General features: G+C 45.0%; 1 protein-coding gene across 1 annotated transcript in view; it reads left to right on the top strand.

Annotated features, from left to right (window-relative positions):
• Positions 1-23,381, top strand: part of pcsk1 (proprotein convertase subtilisin/kexin type 1) — a 76,889-nt gene that overhangs the window by 3,432 nt on the left and 50,076 nt on the right. Inside the window, exons 2-4 of the mRNA XM_067982180.1 lie at positions 14,412-14,516; positions 15,472-15,594; positions 17,474-17,620. Of these exons, the coding sequence (XP_067838281.1) occupies positions 14,412-14,516; positions 15,472-15,594; positions 17,474-17,620 (375 nt within the window). The remainder of the gene's footprint in view (positions 1-14,411; positions 14,517-15,471; positions 15,595-17,473; positions 17,621-23,381) is intronic.

Genomic DNA, 23,381 nt, shown 5'->3' with positions numbered 1-23,381 from the left:
GGGCATTAAGAGTCAACTGGATGGGGGTGGAACTCAAGAAATCTTCAGTCACATATAGGGCAGACCAGATTCCCTTCCTTGAAGGATACTAGAGACCCAGTTGGACTTTTACAATAATTCAATAGCTTTTATGGCCATTTATTTGGTGTTAAGCCACAAATTGCCAGATTTATGCCAGGAAGTATTCACTAAAGAAACCAATAGTAGCTTGGCACCCAACATAGAAGGTTCTACATCTAAACTTAAGTTACTTTGACATTGTTTAGATGGGCATCTTAGACAGACTCAAAGGGCTCAAAACTAATATATTCCCAGAGACGGATAGTATATACCTGAAATTAGAGACAAAATCTATGAAGCGCTAATGCTGATGAGGAGGGAGTCAGGAATAAAATGAAGGTTTTACTGGATTTGAAACAAACCAACATAGTACTTATTTTCAAAAAAGCGGACAAAAGAAACCTAGGTTACTGTAGACCCATTCGTTTTACATCGATAATTGGCAACATAATAGAATTCATCAATAGGAACAAGTAAACTACACCGAAAATGGATTCAGAAGGGGGGATCCTGCTTCCCAATCTCCTTGGTTTTTTTGAGAAAGTGATGTCCCAAATGAACATTAGAAAGTCCTCCAATGTAGTGTACTTAGATTTCCAGAAAGTATTTGCTAAAAATCAACATGAAAGACTGCTATACAAGTTGAATGCAATGGGTATCCCAAGTTAAATTTGGAAGAGAATAAAGATTTGGCTGAAAGTGAGGGAAGCAGCATGTACCAGCTGGAAGGTGATGTTGGGGCAAGCGGGTGGGGGTAAACTGAATGGAACGTTCCAGGGATTGGTGCTGAATACTTTAGTATTTCTAATAAGATGACGGACCTGAATTTAGAAACACAATCCCAGCTGGTCTAATTTACAGATGAAACTAAACTGCAGAAGGAGAGGGGGAGGAAACTTAGAACATAAGAACATAAAAAATAGGAGCAGGAGTAGCCCATCCGTCCCCTCGAGCCTGCTCCGTTATTCAATCAGATCATGGCTGATTGACCTCAACTCCACTTTCCTGCCCAATCCCCATATCCCTTGATTCCCATAGAGTCCAAAAATTTATCTATCTCAGCCTTGAATATACTCAACGACTCAGCATCCACAGCCCTCTGGGGTAGAGAATTCCAAAGATTCACAACCCTCTGAGTGAAGAAATGCCTCCTCATCTCAGTCTTAAATGACTGACCCCTTATCCTGCAATTATGCCCTCTAGTTCTAGACTCTCCAGCCAGGGGAAACAACTTCTCAGCCTCCACCCTGTCAAGCCCCCTAGAATGTTATATGTTTCAATGAGATCCCCTCTCATTCTTCTAAACACCAGAGAGTATAGGCCCATTCTACTCAACCTCTCCTCATAGGACAACCCTCTCATCCCAAGAATTAATCTAGTGAACCTTCGTTGCACCGCCTCTAAGGCAAGCATATCCTTCCTTAGATAAGGAGACCAAAACTGTATGCTGTACTCCAGGTGAGGTCTCACCAAAGCCCTATATAATTGTAGTAAGACTTCCTTACTCTTGTACACCAACCCCCTTGCAGTAAAGACCAACATGCCATTTGCTTTCCTAACTGCTTGCTGTATCTGCATGCTAACTTTTTGTGTTTCTTGTACCAGGACACCCAAGTTGCTCTGGACACCAACATTTAATAGTTTCTCACCATTTAAAAAATATTCTGTTTTCCTATTTTCCTATCAAATTGAATAACCTCACATTCCCCACTTTATACTCCATCTGCCACCTTCTTGCCCACTCACTTAACCTGTCTATATCCCTTTGCAGAATCTTTGTGTCCTCCTCACAGCTTGCTTTCCCACCTAGCTTTGTATCATCAACAAACTTGGATACACTACAAGTCATTAATATAGATTGTAAATAGCTGAGGCCCAAGCACCGATCCTTGCGATACCCCACTAGTTACAGCCTGCCAACCTGAAAATGACTCCTTTATCCCTACTCTCTTTTCTGTCCATTAACCAATCCTCTATCCATGCTAATATACTACCCCCAACCTCATGAGCCCTTATCTTGCATAATAACTTTTTATGTGGCACCTTATCGAATGCCTTTTGAAAATCCAAATATACTACATCCACTGGTTCCCCTTTATTTATCCTGCTAGTTGTATCCTCAAAAAACTCTAATAAATTTGTCAAACATGATTTCCTTTTCATAAAACCATGTTGACTCTACCTAATCATATTATGATGTTCTAAGTGTTCAGTTACCACTTCCTTAATAATGGATTCCAGTGTTTTCCTGATGGCTAATGTCAGGCTAACTGGCCTGTAGTTCCCTGATTTCTCTCTCCTTCCTTTCTTGGATAGGAGGATTACATTTGCTACCGTCCAATCCACTGGGACCGTTTTAGAATCTAGGGAATTTTGGAAGATCATAACCAATGCATCCACTATCTCTGCAGTCACCTCTTTTAGAACCCTCGGATGTAGGCCATCAGGTCCAGGGGATTTATTGGCTTTTAGTCCCATTAGTTTCTCAAGTACTTTTTCTCTACTGATAATAATTACTTTAAGTTCCTCAGAAAGGGTTATCACTCCATCAACGCTCAGCTTGTTTGTGACCACTGCAAAAGATTTCTGCACGTGTGTGCGAGATTCTCTGGCAGCTGCCATGATTCATTCATTCTGAGGGTATCTAACTTCCTGGACCTCTTCCACACACCAAACAGCCTCAAGGGCTGGCTCCTCGGGGACAAGGGATACTCCCTGCACATGTGGCTGATGACACTCTAAGGAATCCCTTCAGCGAGCAACAGCGTCGATACAATGACAGCCACATCGCCACCAGGTCTGCAATTGAACATGCGATAGGATTGCTGAAGATGTGATTTCGGTGCCTCGATCGTTCTGGGGGAGCACTTCAGTATGCACTAGCGAGAGTGGGTTGCATTATAGTAGTGTGTTGTGTCCTGCACAACATGGCGCAACAGAGAGGGGTACCGTTTGATGAGGCCCCATGCCCTCATCCAGCATCCACATCTGCAATGAACATTGAGGAGGAGCAGCAGCAGGAGGAGGAGGAGGATGATGAACCCATGAGCAGAGCAGTGGCACACCTGGCTGCTCATGAGGCCAGGGAGTCACTCATATGTGAACGGTTCTCATAAGATCACAAAGTGAGAATAGTCCACTCCTCACACAACCTGGAAAAACCAACGCCAACACCAGCCACCACCGCCCCCCTCATCTGCACAAAACAGTCCCGCAACTACACATACACCCACTGTAAAGTCACCCACTGGATGGCATAAGTGTTGCCTTTCATGATGAGGCACATGAAAAGGCACTATCACAAAAGCCAGTCAAGAATGGGCAAAAAGTGGCAATAGTGGTGAGAATGATAACATTTAATGTGACTTTAACAAAAAACAAATATAAATGAAAAACATGACAGTCTTTCAGACAAACTTGTGCATTCTATTCATGATCACAAATCCTTAGAATCATAGAAATCATAGAATCGTAGAAAATTTACGGCACAGAAGAGGCCATTCGGCCCATCATGTCTGCGCCAGCCAAAAATAAGCCACTCAGCCTAATCCCACTTTCCAGCACTTGGTCCGTAGCCTTGTAGGTTACGGCACTTCAGGTGCACATTCAGGTACTTTTTAAATGAGTTGAGGGTTTCTGCCTCTATCACCCTTTCAGGCAGTGAGTTCCAGACCCCACCACCCTCTGGGTGAAAAAAATTTCTTCAACTCTCCTCTAATCCTTCTACCAATCACTTTAAATCTATGCCCCCTGGTTATTGACCTCTCCGCTAAGGGAAATAGTTCCTTCCTATCCACTCTATCTAGGCCCCTCAGAATTTTATACACCTCAATTAAATCTCCCCTCAGTCTCCTCTGTTCCAAAGGGAACAACTCCAGCCTATCCAATCTTTCCTCAGCTAAAATTCTCCAGTCCTGGCAAAATCCTCGTAAATCTCCTCTGTACCCTCTCTAGTACAATTACATCCTTCCTGTAATGTGGTGACCAGAACTGTACATAGTACTCAAGCTGTGGCCTAACCAATGTTTTATACAGTTCCAGCATAACCTCCCTGCTCTTATATTCTATGCCTCGGCTAATGAACTACCTTTGTCAATTTGATTTGCCCAGTCTATACGAAGATTAAAGTCCCCCATAATTATCTTTGTTTCAAGCTCCTATTATTTCATGATTAATACTCTGTCCAACAGTATAGCTATTATTAGGGGGCCTATAAACTACTCCCACCAGTGTTTTCTGCCCCTTGTTAGTTCTTATTTCCATCCATACTGATTCTACTTCCTGATCTTCCGAGCCAGTTGAGTCTGATGAGGCATCCAAGGAATTACAATAGAACCTGGATAAAATTTAAAAGTGATTGGAACTATGGTAGGTGAAATTCAATACAGATAAGTGCAAAGTATTGCATACTGGAAAAACATAGGAAGCATATTTACTCGATGAATTGTGTTGGACTAGCTCAGGGAGATGCTAAATGAAACCTGGGACTGATAGTAGGCTCAACATAGGAACATAGAAACAGGAGTAGGCCATTCAGACCCGCGAGCCTGCTCTGCCATTCAAATATGTCATGGCTGATCTGTATCTCAACTCCATTTATCTGCCTTTGCTCCATAACCCTCCAAACATCTATCGATCTTGATCTTGCGAGTTGCTGGAATGCATCTTGTGGATAGTACACACTGCAGCCAGGGTAGCCTGTGGTGGATGTTTAGACCAGTGGATGAAGTGCCGTTCAAGCGGACTGCTTTGTCCTGAATGATGTCGAGCTTCTTGAGTGTTGTTGCAACTGCACCCATCTAGGCAAGTGGTTAATCGGAACTCTAGTGTAAAATGAAGGATAATACTGTCTGATTAGATAGAACACATCAGTAACCTTGGCTGGTATGAGTGATGTAGAGAATACAGTTATTTACCTTCAGTGGCATGAACCTTGAATAAGTTGATTTCTGCTCTGACTGGGTTCTGTGGTGTGGCCAATCATATTTTGATGGTTATTTTCATGGCTAAATAAGAACTGTAGGTGGCAGAGAGAATGCACTTAGGTTCATACTGTTAATCATTTCCTCAATGCAGAACTCAATTGCAGCAGAAACCCATTCTTATTTCTGATTAGAATCTATAATTATAACCACAACACATAATAATAAAAATCAGTCATAGCTGTGACTCAGAATCTAGCTTCTGGGGTGAGATCCTAGAAATACTTACTCACATTTGTCTCTAGTTATTTTGTAACTGTGTTTCATGCTATCACATTGTAAAACATTTCTGTTGTTAGTGTTGAGATTTTTCTGACAGCCTCTTTATTATTCATTATAGATGATGATGTCATGGGTCCAGATAGCCAGAAGCAAGATTTCCAGATTAGTTATTAGAGTTTGGATCAGTATATTTCAGTGAACAGTCCAGGAATCTAACATAAATAGCATAGTCGTGAGAATGCAGAAGAGAGTTGGAAAGCCCAGGCCAGTGAAGGAAAGAAATGAATACATACATGTCAGTAGATAAATAGTGCAGCTTACTACTGAAGTCATACATTCGGACACCGATGAAGAAATGCATGTTTTTGCCCATAATTCCCAATACAGCTCTTAAACTAATCTGGTTGTGGAGACACTGAACCATGGTAAATTAAATCCTGAAGAGAGACAAGAGTGAATCAACCAGCAATACCATTGCATTCCTCCTGGAAGCTGGTTCAAGAATGGCTTTAACAGAGGTCTGAGAACAGGTCAACTGTGCAGACTCTCAGCATGACATAGAGGTGGGGAAAAAAGAAACTTACAAAATGGAGAGAAAGTATATATTTTAAAATAATCCATTGGTACTGTGCTCCTATGTTTTTACACATAAAATAAATAGGACACAAACTTTACACATTTCATCACACGTTCATCATTTTAAGATCACATATGTGATCCAAACTCTGCACTCATTACTGCTTTCTTCACCAACTGTTAGATGGCATTATGTGCTTGGCTGCCATGAATCTGCTTTGCAGTCAAGTTTAAGATGCTCCAGACACAGCACCCATCCCCTACCAACTGCTGTTATCCACTGGGTTTCTGATCCATTGCTGCCTTCTCAGCTTTATTTTGTTGCTGTATCAGGTTCTGCGCTTCATTGTGTTCCTTTTCTCCTGGGCTGAAATTTCATTTCTCCGCTGGCTTCTGGACTACAGTGTGAGCTCCATTTTGCTGTTGCTTTCTGCTCACACCACATTCTCTCCTGGAATCCTTTTTTTTTATTCGTTCACGGGATGTGGGCGTCGCTGGCAAGGCCGGCATTTATTGCCCATCCCTAATTGCCCTCGAGAAGGTGGTGGTGAGCCGCCTTCTTGAACTGCTGCAGTCTGTGTGGTGACGGTTCTCCCACAGTGCTGTTAGGAAGGGAGTTCCAGGATTTTGACCCAGCGACAATGAAGGAACGGCAATATATTTCCCAGTCGGGATGGTGTGTGACTTGGAGGGGAACGTGCAGGTGGTGTTGTTCCCATGCGCCTGCTGCCCTTGTCCTTCTAGGTGGTAGAGGTCGCGGGTTTGGGAGGTGCTGTCGAAGAAGTCTTGGCGAGTTGCTGCAGTGCATCCTGTGGATGGTGCACACTGCAGCCACAGTGCGCCGGTGGTGAAGGGAGTGAATGTTTAGGGTGGTGGATGGGGTGCCAATCAAGCGGGCTGCTTTATCTTGGATGGTGTCGAGCTTCTTGAGTGTTGTTGGAGCTGCACTCATCCAGGCAAGTGGAGAGTATTCCATCACACTCCTGACTTGTCCTTTGTAGATGGTGGAAAGGCTTTGGGGAGTCAGGAGGTGAGTCACTCGCCGCAGAATACCCAGCCTCTGACCTGCTTTCGTAGCCACAGTATTTATATGGCTGGTCCAGTTAAGTTTCTGGTCAATGGTGACCCCCAGGATGTTGATGGTGGGGGATTCGGCGATGGTAATGCCGTTGAATGTCAAGGGGAGGTGGTTAGACTCTCTCTTGTTGGAGATGGTCATTGCCTGGCACTTATCTGGCGTGAATGTTACTTGCCACTTATCAACCCAAGCCTGGATGTTGTCCAGGTCTTGCTGCATGCAGGCTCGGACTGCTTCATTATCTGAGGGGTTGCGAATGGAACTGAACACTGTGCAGTCATCAGCGAACATCCCCATTTCTGACCTTATGATGGAGGGAAGGTCATTGATGAAGCAGCTGAAGATGGTTGGGCCTAGGACACTGCCCTGAGGAACTCCTGCAGCAATGCCCTGGGGCTGAGATGATTGGCCTCCAACAACCACTACCATCTTCCTTTGTGCTAGGTATGACTCCAGCCACTGGAGAGTTTTCCCCCTGATTCCCATTGACTTCAATTTTACTAGGGCTCCTTGGTGCCACACTCGGTCAAATGCTGCCTTGATGTCAAGGGCAGTCACTCTCACCTCACCTCTGGAATTCAGCTCTTTTGTCCATGTTTGGACCAAGGCTGTAATGAGGTCTGGAGCCGAGTGGTCCTGGCGGAACCCAAACTGAGCATCGGTGAGCAGGTTATTGGTGAGTAAGTGTCGCTTGATAGCACTGTCGACGACACCTTCCATCACTTTGCTGATGATTGAGAGTAGACTGATTGGGCGGTAATTGGCCGGATTGGATTTGTCCTGCTTTTTGTGGACAGGACATACCTGGGCAATTTTCCACATTGTCGGGTGGATGCCAGTGTTGTAGCTGTACTGGAACAGCTTGGCTAGAGGCGTAGCTAGTTCTGGAGCACAAGTCTTCATCACTACAGCTGGGATGTTGTCAGGGCCCATATCCTTTGCTGTATCCAGTGCACTCAGCCGTTTCTTGATATCACGTGGAGTGAATCGAATTGGCCGAAGACTGGCTTCCGTGATGGTGGGGATATCGGGAGGAGGCCGAGATGGATTATCCACTCGGCACTTCTGGCTGAAGATGGTTGCAAACGCTTCAGCCTTGTCTTTTGCACTCACGTGCTGGACTCCGCCATCATTGAGAATGGGGATGTTTGCAGAGCCTCCTCCTCCCGTTAGTTGTTTAATTGTCCACCACCATTCACGACTGGATGTGGCAGGACTGCAGAGCTTTGATCTGATCCGTTGGTTGTGGAATCGCTTAGCTCTGTCTATAGCATGTTGCTTCCGCTGTTTAGCATGCATGTAGTCCTGAGTTGTAGCTTCACCAGGTTGGCACCTCATTTTTAGGTACGCCTGGTGCTGCTCCTGGCATGCTCTTCTACACTCCTCATTGAACCAGGGTTGATCCCCTGGCTTGTTGGTAATGGTAGAGTGAGGAATATGCCGGGCCATGAGGTTACAGATTGTGCTGGAATACAATTCTGCTGCTGCTGATGGCCCACAGCGCCTCATGGATGCCCAGTTTTGAGCTGCTAGATCTGTTCTGAATCTATCCCATTTAGCACGGTGGTAGTGCCACACAACACGTTGGATGGTGTCCTCAGTGCGAAGACGGGATTTCATCTCCACGAGGACTGTGCGGTGGTCACTCCTACCAATACTGTCATGGACAGATGCATTTGCGACAGGTAGATTGGTGAGGATGAGGTCAAGTAAGTTTTTCCCTCGTGTTGGTTCGCTCACCACCTGCCGCAGGCCCAGTCTAGCAGCTATGTCCTTCAGGACTCGGCCAGCTCGGTCAGTAGTGGTGCTACCGAGCCACTCTTGGTGATGGACATTGAAGTCCCCCACCCAGAGTACATTTTGTGCCCTTGCTACCCTCAGTGCTTCCTCCAAGTGGTGTTCAACATGGAGGAGGACTGATTCATCAGCTGAGGGAGGACGGTAGGTGGTAATCTGCAGGAGGTTTCCTTGCCCATGTTTGACCTGATGCCATGAGATTTCATGGGGTCCAGAGTCAATGTTGAGGACTCCCAGGGCCACTCCCTCCTGACTGTATATCACTGTACCGCCACCTCTGGTGGGTCTGTCCTGCCGGTGGGACAGGACATACCCAGGGATGGTGATGGAAGAGTCTGGGACGTTGGCTGCAAGATATGATTCTGTGAGTATGGCTATGTCAGGCTGTTGCTTGACTAGTCTGTGGGACAGCTCTCCCAATTTTGGCACAAGTCCCCAGATGTTAGTAAGGAGGACCTTGCAGGGTCGACTGGGCTTGGTGTTTTGCCGTTGTCGTGTCCGGTGCCTCGTGGTCCGATGCCGGGTGGTCCGTCCGGTTTTATTCTTATTATGACTTTTCGTAGCGAGATTTTACAACTGAGTGGCTTGCTGGGCCATTTCAGAGGGCAATTAAGAATCAACCACATTGCTGTGGGTCTGGAGTCACATGTAGGCCAGACCGGGTAAGGGCGGCAGGCTTCCTTCCCTGAAGGACATTAGTGAACCAGATGGGTTTTTACGACAATCCGGTAGTTTCATGGCCATCATTACTGATACTAGTATTTTAATTCCAGATTTTTTTTTATTTAATTAATTGAATTTAAATTCGCCAGCTGCCATGGCGGGATTTGAACTCATAACTCTAGATTTTAGTCCAGGCCTCTGGATTACTAGCCCAGTAACATAACCACCATGCTACTGTACCCATTCTATTCCATTACCTGGTCTGCTTGGAAATAAAAATCGGGAGAGAAGCAAACCGGGCTGCTAATTCGCTATTGGCCATTTTACACTATTGTACATGGTCAAAATCTACCCCATGGATTCTAGAGAGCAGACTTTGCAATCTTGTTGAAATTAAACTGGGAATGGCTAGCTGCTCGCATAAAGCAGCCCAACACAGCACCAAGCTGACTGTCTCCAATTTTCTAGGGTCAGCTCTTTTGAATAATTAGATTTTTTTTCATTCATGGGATGTGGGCGTCGCTGGCGAGGCCAGCATTTATTGCCCATCCCTAATTGCCCTTGAGAAGGTGGTGGTGAGCTGCCTTCTTGAACCGCTGCAGTCTGTGTGGTGAAGGTTCTCCCACAGTGCTGTCAGGTAGGGAGTTCCAGGATTTTGACCCAACGACGAAGAAGGAATGGCGAAATATTTCCAAGTCGGGATGGTGTGTGACTTGGAGGGGAACGTGCAGGTGGTGTTGTTCCCATGTGCCTGCTAGGTGGTAAGGGTCGTGGGTTTGGGAGGTGCTGTCGAAGAAGCCTTGGCATCCCATGGATGGTACACACTGCAGCCACTGTGCGCCGGAGGTGGAGGGAGTGAATGTTTAGGGTGGTGGATGGGGTGCCAATCAAGCGGGCTGCTTTGTCCTGGATCGTGTCAAGCTTCTTGAGTGTTGTTGGAACTGCACTCATCCAGGCAAGTGGAGAATATTCCATCACATTCCTGACTTGTGCCTTGTAGATGGTGGAAAGGCTTTGGGGAGTCAGGAGGTGAGTCACTCGCCGCAGAACACCCAGCCTCTGACCTGCTCTTGTAGCCACAGTATTTATGTGGCTGGTCCAGTTAAGTTTCTGGTCAATGGTGACCCCCAGGATGTTGACGGTGCGGGATTTGGCTATGGTAATGCCATTGAATGTCAAGTGGAGGTGGTTAGATTCTCTCTTGTTGGAGGTGGTCATTGCCTGGCACTTGTCTGGCACGAATGTTACTTGCCACTGATCAGCCCAAGCCTGGGTGTTGTCCAGGTCTTTCTGCATGCGGGCACAGACTGCTTCATTATCTGAGAGATTGTGAATGGAACTGAACACTGTGCAATCATCAGCGAACATCCCCATATCTGACCTTATGATGGAGGGAAGGTCATTGATGAAGCAGTTAAAGATGGTTGGCCCCAGGACACTGCCCTGAGGAACATCTGCGGCAATGACCTGGGGCTGAGATGATTGGCCTCCAACAACCACTACCATCTTCCTTTGTGCCAGGTATGACTCCAGCCACTGGAGAGTTTTCCCCTTGATTCCCGTTGACTTCAATTTTACTCGGGCTCCTTGGTGCTACACTCGGTCAAATGCTGCCTTGAAGTCAAGGGCAGTCACTCTCACCTCACCTCTGGAATTCAGCTCCTTTGTCGATGTTTGGACTAAGGCTGTAATGAGGTCTGAAGCTGAGTGGTCCTGGCGGAATCCAAACTGAGCATCGGTGAGCAGGTTATTGGTGAGTAAGTGCCGCTTGATAGCACTGTCACCGACACCCTCCATCACCTTGCTGAAGTGATAGCTTCTAACATAGCTTGGATGTGTACCATCTGCTAGCCTAAGCAGGCATGTGGAAATTTGGTGAGCTGTTTGCATTTAAAGGGATATGCCCACTTAAATTTAAGTGGCTGCATAATGGGGCAATATTGTTTCAGCCCTTATAAATGGATTTTGAATATTTGTCAGCCTTTGCCAAGGTTGGTCGAGAGAGAAGAAGCGCCATGCAAAAATAAAGAGAAAGAAAACCCAATGTGGAGGCTGTAGGCAAGTGACGGACACATTTTTGCTGCTGATCAACTGGATGAGCTGTTGAATGAGGTGAACGTGAGGATGTGCAGCTTATTTGACACTCCAGCACACGCCGCTCAGGAGAGAGGAGCACACTGTGCCTGTCAGGAGGTGGTGGCCAAACTCACCAGCTTACACAATATATGGGTGTCACCTGTGATGCTCTGAACTCTTGGGAACCCTGTCACCCAGGAAAAGTTCTTTGTTCTGTCGAGCTGATCCCTCCTTTCCACAGATTGCATAGAATTACATAGAACGTACAGCACAGAAACAGGCCATTCGGCCCAACAGGTCTATGCCAGTGTTTCTGCTCCACATGAGCCTCCTCCTGCCCCTCTTCATCTAACCCTATCAGCATACCCTTCTATTCCTTTCTCCCTCATGTGCTTATCTAGCTTCCCCTTAAATGCATCTTTGCTATTTGTATCAACTACTCCTTGTGGTAGTGAGTTTCATATTCTAATTACTCTCTGAGTAAAGAAATATCTCTTGAATTCACTATTGGATTTATTAGTGACTGTCTTATATTTATGGCCCTAGTTTTGATCTCCCCCATAAGTGGAAACATCTTCTCTACTTTGAACCTATCAAACCCTTTCATAACCTTAAATACCTCTATCAGGTCACCTCTTAGCCTTCTCTTTTCTAGAGAAAAGAGACCCAGCGTGCTCAATTTTTCCTGATAGGTATAATCTCTTTCTGGTATCATCCTAGTAAATCTTTTTTGCACCTTTTCCAGTGCCTCTATATCCTTTTTATAATATGGAGACCAGAACTGTGCACAGTACTCCAAGTGTGCTCTAACCAAGGTTCTATACAAGTTTAACATAACTTCCCTGCTTTTTAATTCTATCCCTCTAGAAATGAACCCTCTTGCTTTATTTCCTTTTTTTATGGCCTTATTAACCTGTGTTGCTACTTTTAGTGATTTGTGTATCTGTACCCCTAGATCCCTTTGCTGCTCCACCCCATTTAGATTCTTATTTTCCAAGGAATATGTGCCCCCTTTATTCTTCCTACCAAAATGCACTACCTCACATTTATCTATATTGAAATTCATTTGCCAATTACACACCCATTCTGCAATTTTATTAATGTCTTCTTGCTGTTTGTGGGATCTTGCTGTGCGTAATTTGGCTGCCACATTTCCTACATTACAACAGTGACTACTCTTCAAAAAGTATTTAATTGGCTGTATAGCACTTTGGGGTGTTCTGAGGTCATGAAAGGCGCTATATAAATGCAAGTCTTTTCTTTTTTCTTGTATTTTGTTTGATCTTATATATTGATGATTGGATTGACTGTTGCAAATGAGGTCTCTGTCACTTACTTAATGCACCTGTATACAGCCTTCCTTCTGCCACATTCCTGGGCAACAGGAGCCATGTCCTCTTAGCCAGATTTTTCATGCCTCCCTCCCCCTCTGCTATTCTGCTGTAACCATTTACACCTTCTCTGGATCCTTTTTTTTCTATATTTGACCCATTATCACCTCCTTTTGCCTTGCACCATCATCACTTTTGTCATTTAATCACTCCTAACCTTTCCCTTTTGTCCTTTCCCTACCTCCCTTTACTCTGGCTCTGTACTGGCTTAAAAATTCTTCATCTCTAATATCTTCCGGTACCGAAATGTTAACTTCTTTCTCTCTCCACAGATGCTGCCTGACCTGCTGAGTATTTCCAGCATTTTCTGTTTTTATTTCTGTTACTGAGCCAAGCTGGCACGTAACCAAATCCTTTTAAATTATAAATCTTTGTTGACATGATTAGACGCATATTAACAGTAATCAACTGTAAATGATGTTGTGAATCAGATGTAATAAGTCAAAGGAATCAACCAACCTCTCTTGCAATCAATGTGTGAAGAAAATCCTCCATATCATCATCCTTCATATCATCATCTAGACTGAGCCTTATTTTGCACAATTTTTGTGGCAAAACATTTTATGAATGATACAGTAAAGGTGATCTGCAATTTTGTAGATTTCAACATCTGTTATTCTACCTTTATTAACTGTGAAGTAAACTGTACAAACTAAAAAGCAACTGTTCAAATCTGTTTAAGAACTTAAAACTCAGTGTTTATCAAGTTATGATTCACATAAACCCTCAATTAATAAGAAACTTGCAACATTTAATAGACAATCCGTTATTAGAAATATAAAAGTACTGGCATGAATTTTCTTTTAAAAATTGTTTGTTTTCAGATGGCGTAGAGGGGGTCTAACAAGTAAAATGGGGCGGAGAAATCTTCTGCCAAAACTTCACCCCAAATAATGGTTGCACTCCCTCCTAACTTAGTGTCATCTGCAAATTTGGATATATAACTCCAACCAAGTCATTTATATATATGATGAAAAGCTGAGGCCTCAGTGCAGATCCCTGGGGAACATCACTTGTCACATCCCACTAATCAGAGTACAATCCATTTATCCCTATCCTTCGTCTCCTACCTCCCAACCAATTTCTAAATTCCGTGCACTCTCATTTTCGCTAATAATCTCTTGTGCAGAACCTTATCAAATGCCTTCTGATAGTCCATATACACAACATCCAAAGACATTGCCCTACCTAACATGCGAGTGACCACCTCAAAAAATTCAACTTGATTAGTCAGACATGACTTACCCTTCACAAATCCATGCTGACTCTCTTTGATACTTGTCCAAGTGCTCAGTCACCGTCTCTGATGATAGATTCCAGTAACTTCCCCACAACTGATGTTAAACTGACAAGCCTGTAGTTACCTGGTTTCTCCCTCTCTACCGTCTTAAAAAATGGAGTGAAATTTGCAATTTTCCAATCCATAGGCACAATTCCTGAATCTAGAGAGCTCAGCGGGTATTACAGTAAAATAAAACTTTATGAATAAAATGTCATTTTGCTGCTTTCATCTAATATGATATTTACATTCGTATTGAACATTCTCTTCAATCTTTACCTCCTTAGATTGGAGCACTTCAAAATCACTATCTACTTAGACACAAAATTCATCCAAGAAGGTCTCGAAGGAGTGCTGACCACTTTACAAAACGTTTATCTGAAGATGAACGGGTATGATTGATTTCCTAAGAATATTAAATAAGACATGATGGATGGGATATTTTAATAGTTAATTGAAATTAAGAATGATTAATACTGAGTTTGCAGGAAAAATCCATGTCTGATGTAGTATTTCCTGTTTGCAATTATTCATGTCATATATATAGAACTAGTCTTTGTATTCACTTTTTGATGACTCTGCGTAGATTTTGGTCTTCACCATTTGGGCGTAATCTGGTGAGGCGGATCATTCACTCTTATAGAACATGTCTGATTTTCACTCCATTGAAATCAGTGGAATCAGCAGCTCCTAACTAGGTAAAGGGGGAAAAATTAACTGAGGTTCTCACTCCTAATTGCTATTCAACAACTGTAATGGAAGTGCATTTGTGTAGATATCGTTTAGTAAAATATTGAGTTGAGCTATGATTGTCGCCATGGCCTGTTCTCAGCATGGAGTCTGACTAAATGGGAACATTGGTTGACGACAGGACTAGAACACTATAGGGCCGATTCTGTGACATGGTGCTCCTATCTAATGGAGCCTTCCAAAACTATCCTTATATTGTTTACATTAATGGTAGTGTTTCAGCAGTCCTGCTCCATGTAGATGAAAGGAAGATAAACAACCACTCTGTTAATCCGAGGGATTGTGTTCCAATCAATGGGCTGTATTTTACTCTGTTCCTCAACAACAAAACAATACATTTTTACAAAGTTACAGCAATGGAGGTGGAGCAGTTCTGAGGAAATTCCAGGCCCACGTGTTTCTGCCATTAGCGGGATGTGAATAACAATGAAGAAGGATACTTATCCCATGTTTTAGATGAAAAAGGAAAAGATGTCTCATTACATTCTGTTTCGCTTGTATAAATCCATGCTCACAGTGCTCATGAAAGATATAAAAAATAATAAGCTGCCATCTAGTCACTCCAATGTTATTCTTTTGTATGTTGCCTAATCATAGGTGTCTTGGGCAGAACAACAGTATGAAAAGCAAAGAAGTAAGCGTTCTCCACCAAGGGACTGTATAGACAACATGGCAGAGAAAATGTTTAGCGATCCCATGTGGAATCAACAATGGTATCTCGTAAGTGCTTTGATTAGTAGCAGTAAAACAAAGTAAATTTAAAGAATTACTGTAAGTGACAGCTGAAAGATTACAATTCCGTTGTGCCACTTCTATTGACTAATGGACGCAAAATCATGGGCTGGGAATGCAGAATTTCCCAATATGTGTTCCTGGCAGGCACCAGAAGTGGCACAATGGAATTTTTACATCTAAATGGATGGAGAGCAGATAGACTCCAGTTATTTTTTGGTGGTTCCACATACACAGTGGAAGCTGCAATATTTTTGGTGTGACCCAATTTTAACGTCTTTTCTCTTTTCAGATTTCTAACACACTTGCCTCGTATCTATTATTTTCTGCTTTTATTTCAGATTTTCAGCATTTGCAACACAACTTTTGTATTGATGCCCTGGGATTTTTCATCAGGGTGCCTGAGACACAGCTTCATGTTGTACAGTAAAATTAAAGAGCCAGTTTCCTCACCATTTGGGAAAAAAATTATAGCGGGGCACTGAGGCTACTGGTAAAACTTCACCCAGAGGAGGTATTAAAAAATTACCCCCAATGTTCCCAAACAGTAACTACCCTAATAACTTTCCTTATAACTTTCAATTAATGTACCCAATGTATGTCATCTTTCTGATCATAATCAATCTCATCACTTCTCTTTTTTTGTGTTTATTCAGGACTCTGTTATTAGTCTTTCTTCTTGTCCAATTAATTTACAGCATATATTAGCAGCACCATAAATCAAATGCTTCTAGTATTTTGCTGTTGGTCATCTATAAGATATACATTTTACTTTTATCATCAAATGGATTTTATGATTTCCTGTCCACTTCTTTTGCAATTGCTGTCCTCTGTTTAACTTCTTCATTACTTTGGCCATCTGATACTATTAGACAACCTAGGAGAACAACTTTACCTACAATCCCTATTTCAGTGGTGCCATTGAACAATGATGTCTTCCACATTGGATATTATACTCATCAGGTTTTCTCTAAAACTCAGCAGAGCACTACAGTGAATGTAGAAGCCACTGAGCAATGGGCCTGTGATTTTCTGATATGCGCTGATGGCTGGTGAGATATCTTGCCGCTGTCACATACTTGGAGAATTTACCACTCTATGCAGCTTCATCAATATACCTCAAACCTCATCCCATAAGAGCAATCTTAGTGTACCAGTGTGATATTTCCATTTCCTACAGCAGCCAATGATGTGGTTTTCCGATTGCAATTGCTAGTTTTGTGCTAATTTAAAGACAATTTGGTTGTGCTTTGGTCCTCTTTGCACTGAAAACTGTGTTGAGACTACAAACTCATCATTCGGTGTTATTGAACCACTCAGTATGAAGAAAGGTTAAAAAAATTGCGGAGGCAGGTTCACATTAGCTTTTTGCTTTGTTTGCATACCTCAGTATGTTTTACTCAACAATGGTTAACAGTTTCACATATATCAGGGTTTCAGTCAAATGCGCATCACATAACACCAATAACATGCAGTGGCCTGAATGAGTGGAGACAAAAACAGAATTGATTTCTTATTGAGAGAAAACAAAGGTCTATAATATACTCCAAAATGAGATTGGAAAGAAAAGAATCATACATTTCAAAGAATAGTCTCTATAAATCCTTCTGACAGCAGAGCAGAGATGGATGAGTCATGTTTGCCAGTAATTTCCGTGGAGGCAGGGGTACATTTGTATAAGCTATGATTCAGTAGAGCTCTCAACAGCCTCCCACATCTTTCAGTTATGTATCTATTAATTAATTGCTTGCAGCTCAAAGCTCTTAGCTTCAAAGGAAAACTCATCTTTGAGAGATGCCACTTGCTATTAAAGAAAAAAATATATTACCAAACTCTTAATACATTTTACATATTTCTCTTTCTAAAGCAAGATACAAGGACTTCGTCATCCCTCCCGAAACTGGACCTTCATGTTATCCCAGTGTGGAAAAAGGGAATAACTGGCAAAGGAATAGTGCTTACTGTGCTTGATGATGGATTGGAATGGAACCACACAGATATTCAAGCAAATTATGTAAGTAATTTTTTAGGTTTACTTGTCTTCATGATTAATGATGCTCTTCTGAAACTGAAATATGGACTCAATAACATTTTATGTAACCGCAACTATTTATGGGCAATAACAAATGGCCAGGGCTCAAGAATTACTTTCTGCAGTTTGGTTTCAAAAATTTCCCTTCTGGCTTTTCTCTGGTGAGATACTAAGAATAGATTGCATTCCATTTATTATGGAAGTTAAACCATCAACTAGGTGCTGATTCAAATATTTGGTTTAATGCTGCAAAATGAATTTTATAAATTTTAAAGTTTAATAAATACTGTCATTGTTAAGGATGAGTAAACAGGAATCCCAGTTGTGCTGAGTTGATATGGGCACCCACCTAGAGGGGATGAACATATGGATGAATTCAGATTCCAATCATCCAAAATTCAAATATTCTGAATCTGAATTCTAAATCAGCAAGGCCTGTGTGTAAACCGGGATACCCAAATAGACTGCCAGGGAATCAGACTCATTCTGCTACTACTAACTTGCCAGTGTTTTGAATACAAACCCATCGCAAAAAGATTGCAAGGGAATCTGGTGAATTCTCTTTGAGAGACGACCAAAATTATCTAGCCACTATGGATCAGTTCATAATGTCTAGAACACCAAATATTGGTTGAACACCTACCACAATATTATGATAGCTGGACACATAGACAATGGACCACCACAAAATCTGGGCACATCAACAATAACTTACATTTCTATAGTGCATATTACATACAAAGAGACATCTCAGAGCACTGATTAGGACAGTAAATATGAAGTGAACACTGAGCAAGAGGAAAGGGAATAAAAGGTAGACAGTCAGGAAAGGCAAAAGCACATAGCCAATAAAAACCATAAAAACTGACCATACAGCCAATAAACCACCACAAAAACTGAACGCGTAGACTATCCCAAAACCGGACACCCAGCCAGTAGACACCATAAAAATGGAACATATAGACAATAGACCACCACAGACCAGGAATATACAATCATTATGGCCCCGATATTAGGGGGAGGCGGGATGGAAGAGGGGGGGGGGGCGGTTTTTGAGCGGGTGGGTAACCCACCCAATAAAAAATGTCCATTTCCCAGCGATCGCGGGTCAATTGGAGCCACTTAACGTGGCTTCTGGGTTTGCCATCCAAAAGCTGCGCAGCGGGTGGACTGCACAACCGCATCACAGGCTGTCAGCTGGAGGAGCTCTACTTAAAGGGGCAGTCCTCCAATGGCTGCTCCTGGAGCAAACACCCATACACTACAATGAAGCAGCACAGGGGAAAGGCTGCTCCAAGATTTAGCGATGCCTCACTCCAGGTGCTACTGGATGGGGTGAGGAGGAGGAGGGATGTCTTCTACCCGGAAGACGGGAGGAAGTGGGCTGCCTCTGCCACCAAGAAGGCCTGGCTCGAGGTGGCAGAGGAGGTCACCAGCAGCAACAACATCTCCCACACCTGGATCCAGTGCAGGAAGTGCTGCAATGACCTAACTAGGTCAGCCAAAGTGAGTACACTTACTGATTCTCCTACAATCCGTCTTCCACATCACCGCCCCCACCCCCCAACTCATTCTGCACTGCCAACACTACTCTATCACATCACTCCTCACACCCACTTAAGGGTCATCCTCAACTTACCTGCACTTCCTCAGCACTTCCTCGCCTCCCCATTAGTCACCCCACCACTACCACTCAACCCAACCCTCATACAATGTCATGGCTCTAACTCATACTCACCCTCTGATGCATCATTTTGACGGTCAGCAGCACCCAAGCCAATGCATTCATCGGTTGGCCACTTCACCATCACTTACTCACGCATCTGTACTTTCTCCCCTTATAGGAGAAGTGTGCCCAGAATGCACGGGAGAGGGTGAGGACCGGAGGGGGGCTGCAATAAACCATCGTCCTCACAGACGCTGAGCAGGAGGCGCTGGAGCTGAGCCGCACCCTGGAGTGCCTGTCCATCAGGGACACTGTGACTGGCACCCGACAAACGTCTAGTGACAGAACTTCAACATTCATCACACACAATATGAATTGATGTTAACATGCCTTGCCATCTTCAGCACCTCAGTATGCTCATCGCAACATGACACATCTATGATGATGCTTAATATTGCCTTCTGTTCTCTTACAGGGCCTTAAGCGACTGCTGTGACGGCAGAGGGTGATTCCTCAGAGGACCTGCCAACCTCTGAGGGGACACCGTCACATCTGAGTGAGCCATCCACCAGCGCAATTACTCACACCTCGGTGGGTCCTAGTCCGCAGTTAGTTCGGGTCACACATGGTGAGTTACCACACACGTGAGCACGAGCAGACACTGGTGGCAGGGATAGCTGTGGAGAGTCCACGTCAGTGGGAGCACTCCTCTCCAGGCTCTGCTCAGCTGGACACAGATGCTGAACCCTGGGGGCTATCCTTTAAAAGGAGAATGATCAAGGGACAGCAGCACATTTGTGAGGTGCTGGAACAGGTGCCACGCGCACTCTCCACAATCACGCAGAGGATGGAGGAGTCCAACTCCTGATTGAATGGAATGGTGGCACAGGTACGGGAGGGAATCTCTGAGGTACTGTCACAGGGACATAAGGGCATCTCTGAGATAGTGTCGCGGGTAAGTGCGGGAATGTCTGCAATGGAGGGAAGGCTAGCCTCCATTGAGCTTCAAGCATGGCTCACAAATGAGTCCATTCAGGCCCTGACAACGGCTGTTTGGACTCACAGTGAACAACATTCTGCTGCCTTAAACAAGCAGGCAGATACACTGCCACTGGCCTTACAAGACTTCACACATGTCCTCCAAACTGTTGTCCAGCAGAGTGGTAGGAGTAGTGTGGGCCTAGCCCAGAGGAGGGATGATGGCGAAAGGGGACATGGAAGTGGGGACGCCACTCAAAGCGCTCCCACGTCTCACCCGTTGCCCCCCTCTCAACCAGTACCCGCAATGTTGCCTCCTCTCCAGGTGGCTGAGTCTGCCCCTGTACAGGTGCAGGTGGAGCAGTCTTTGGAGGGGCCCTCACCGGCACCAAAACCAGGAGGGGGTAGGCCCAAAGCATCTAATCGGTCAGGGCATGAACAAGAGCAACCTGCCACTACATCTGCTGCAGTCGACGTAGAAGTAGTGGGAAGCGAAAGGCAAAGGTTTTGTGAGCACGAAGGGGATGCACAAGGGTGTTTGACGGTTGGTCATATTTTTTATTTATATTTGCTTTTTCTTAAACTCACATTAAATATTATTATTGTCACCACTACTGCCACGTCTTGGCCACTCTTGACTGGCTTGTGTAATAAGGCCCTTTCATGAGGTTCACCATGAACGCCCACACTTGATGCCACCCATTGGGTCACTCTACAGTGGTGTATGTGTAGTTGCACGACTTTTTTCCGGGGGGAGGCGGGGGGAAGGGGGTGGTGGCTGGTGTGGACGCTGCTCTATCCAGGTGGTGAGGACTCGACTCTTCACACTGTCTGATGTTAGGAGAACCGTTCACATATCAGTGACTCCCTGGCCTCATAAGCAGCCAGGTGAGCCGCTGCTCTGCCCCTGGGTTGTTCCACCTCCTCCTCCTCCTCCACCTCCTCCTCCTCAATGTGGGTGGCAGATGTGGATGGGGCCTCCTCAAGCGGCACCCCTCTCTGTTGTGCCATGTTGTGCAGGGCACAACACACGATTATAATGCATCCCACTCTGTCTGGTGCATAGTGAAGCACTCCTCCAGAACGATCAAGGCACCTGAAGCGCATCTTGAGCAGCCCTATAGCATGCTCAATTGTAGACCTGGTGGCGATGTGGCTCTTGTTATATCGACACTGTTGTTCGGTGGTGGGGTTCCTCAGGGGTGTGATGAGCCACTTGTGCAGGGGCTATCCCCGAGGAGCCAGCCCTTAGGGGTGTTCAGTGCGTGGAAGAGGGGCAGGATGTTGGATTCCCGGAGGATGAAGGAATCGTGGCTGCTGCCAGGATATCTGGCGCACACGTGAAGGAATCTCTTGCGGTGGTCACAAATGAGTTGAGTGTTGATGGAGTGATACCACTTCCTGTTGATGAACAGTCCTGGCTCGTGTGGAGGTCCTCGTATTGCTATATGGGTGCAATCGATAACACTCTGCACCCGTGGGAAGCCAGCCACAGCTCCGTCTGGCTGAGGTCGTCCATGGGGAAGTTGACGTAGTGCGAGGCCCTGTGAAACAAGCCGTCGGTGACCTGCCTTATGCACTCATGTGCAGACGACTGAGAGACCCTGGCGAGGTCCCTGGTGGCACCCTGGAATGATCTGGAGGCGAAGAAGTTGAGGGCAGTGGTGAGTTTGACAGCGACAGGTAATGAGATGCTCGGGCCTTCCGGGAGCAGCTCGGCATAAAGGAGGCTGCAGATGTCCGCAACTACCTGGCGACTGACTCTGAGCCTCCGTATGCACTGCTCCTCAGAGAGGTCCAGGAAGCTGAGCCTCGGTTTGTAGACCCTGTGGCGAGGGTAGTGCCTCCTGCAATGTCTCTCTCTCTCTTGTTGCCCTCCGTGCTCTTGTGCAGGTGCCTGTGACGCAGCACTGTGTTTTGGAGCTCCGAGTGGCGGAGGTGGATGGCATGCCTGGCAAGGTTGGTGATGTTGCTCATTCTCGGATGTAGTGGTGAATGCAGCCATGACGCCCACCCCCCCCCCCCCCCCCCCCGTCTTGACGGTGTGAGTTTGAGGGGGTCCGCATAGTAGTTAAATATGTTTGAACAGCAGAGTTTTGGGTGGAAAGTAAGAATTTTGAGTGAAAACACAAAGATCTTGAAGCCAAAACTTTGTCTGAAGTGACAGAGTGCCCTGCTGCAGTAAATGACGTTTTCTTCCCACCTGTCAAATATCTCCCACTGGCTGCTGGCTGAAACCCATCTGTTGCAACAGGGAGTGTTTCCCACAGCACGGGAAACACGCTGAGGATGCTTCAAAATCCCTGCCAAAATGTCAAGTCAATCAAGTACTTCAAGTACTTCAATTATCGGACAACTGTCACCCGCCGGCCTTAATTGCCGGTGGGACTTCCATGTTCAGGAGGCGTGCGTGCACCCAGACGCATCACTGGGGAGCCCAGAAGTCTGGGGGTTGGAGCCGGGCTCTGAACCCGCTTGGGATTTCAGCAATTTTCGGAGCCCCCCCACCCTCAACGCACCCACTCCTTCACCCGAAAATCGAGCCCTCTGTAATTACTTGAATGAATAACCTGGACATAAATTGCACCACTGTATATTTCTTTCAATCTTTCTTTCAACAGATGAAAACATGATCAAAAGGTAGCACCTTAGTTCAGAGAGATAGGCAATGCCACATTTTTCCTCTGCATAAATTGCGAAACCATTTTTAATCCGAGCAACCTTGTAGGGGATCAAATTGCATATATTTGTCACTCCTTCCTCTGTGAACTTTCTCTCCTTTGCAGTATGCGCTGTCCTTTCCTGCAATACAAATTCAGCCTAGGTTACATGACAGCCTCATTCAGCTCATATGGAAATTTGGAAGGGCATCAAGTGGCTGCTTCTAGCCGTTAAGTGGCAGAAATGAGTCTGGCCCGTTTTTGGAGGCAGTGCACGCCCGAACCAAGAGGCCTGTGGATCGATAAAAATTGTTCCTCGGGTCTCATCTGAATAATTGGGGCGAGCTGCCAGCGCTGGCCACGCCTCCACAGGCAGCTCGCCCGAGGGAAGACATCAATATCAGGCCACCTGCCTTGCCATCAGTAGCCCTCAGGTTAG

The sequence above is a fragment of the Heptranchias perlo genome, chromosome 4 (assembly GCF_035084215.1).
Source record: "Heptranchias perlo isolate sHepPer1 chromosome 4, sHepPer1.hap1, whole genome shotgun sequence".
In the NCBI taxonomy this organism is placed as follows: Eukaryota; Metazoa; Chordata; class Chondrichthyes; order Hexanchiformes; family Hexanchidae; genus Heptranchias; species Heptranchias perlo.
The sequence above is the reverse complement of the archived record's forward strand: the minus strand, read 5'-3'. Positions and strand labels throughout refer to the sequence as shown.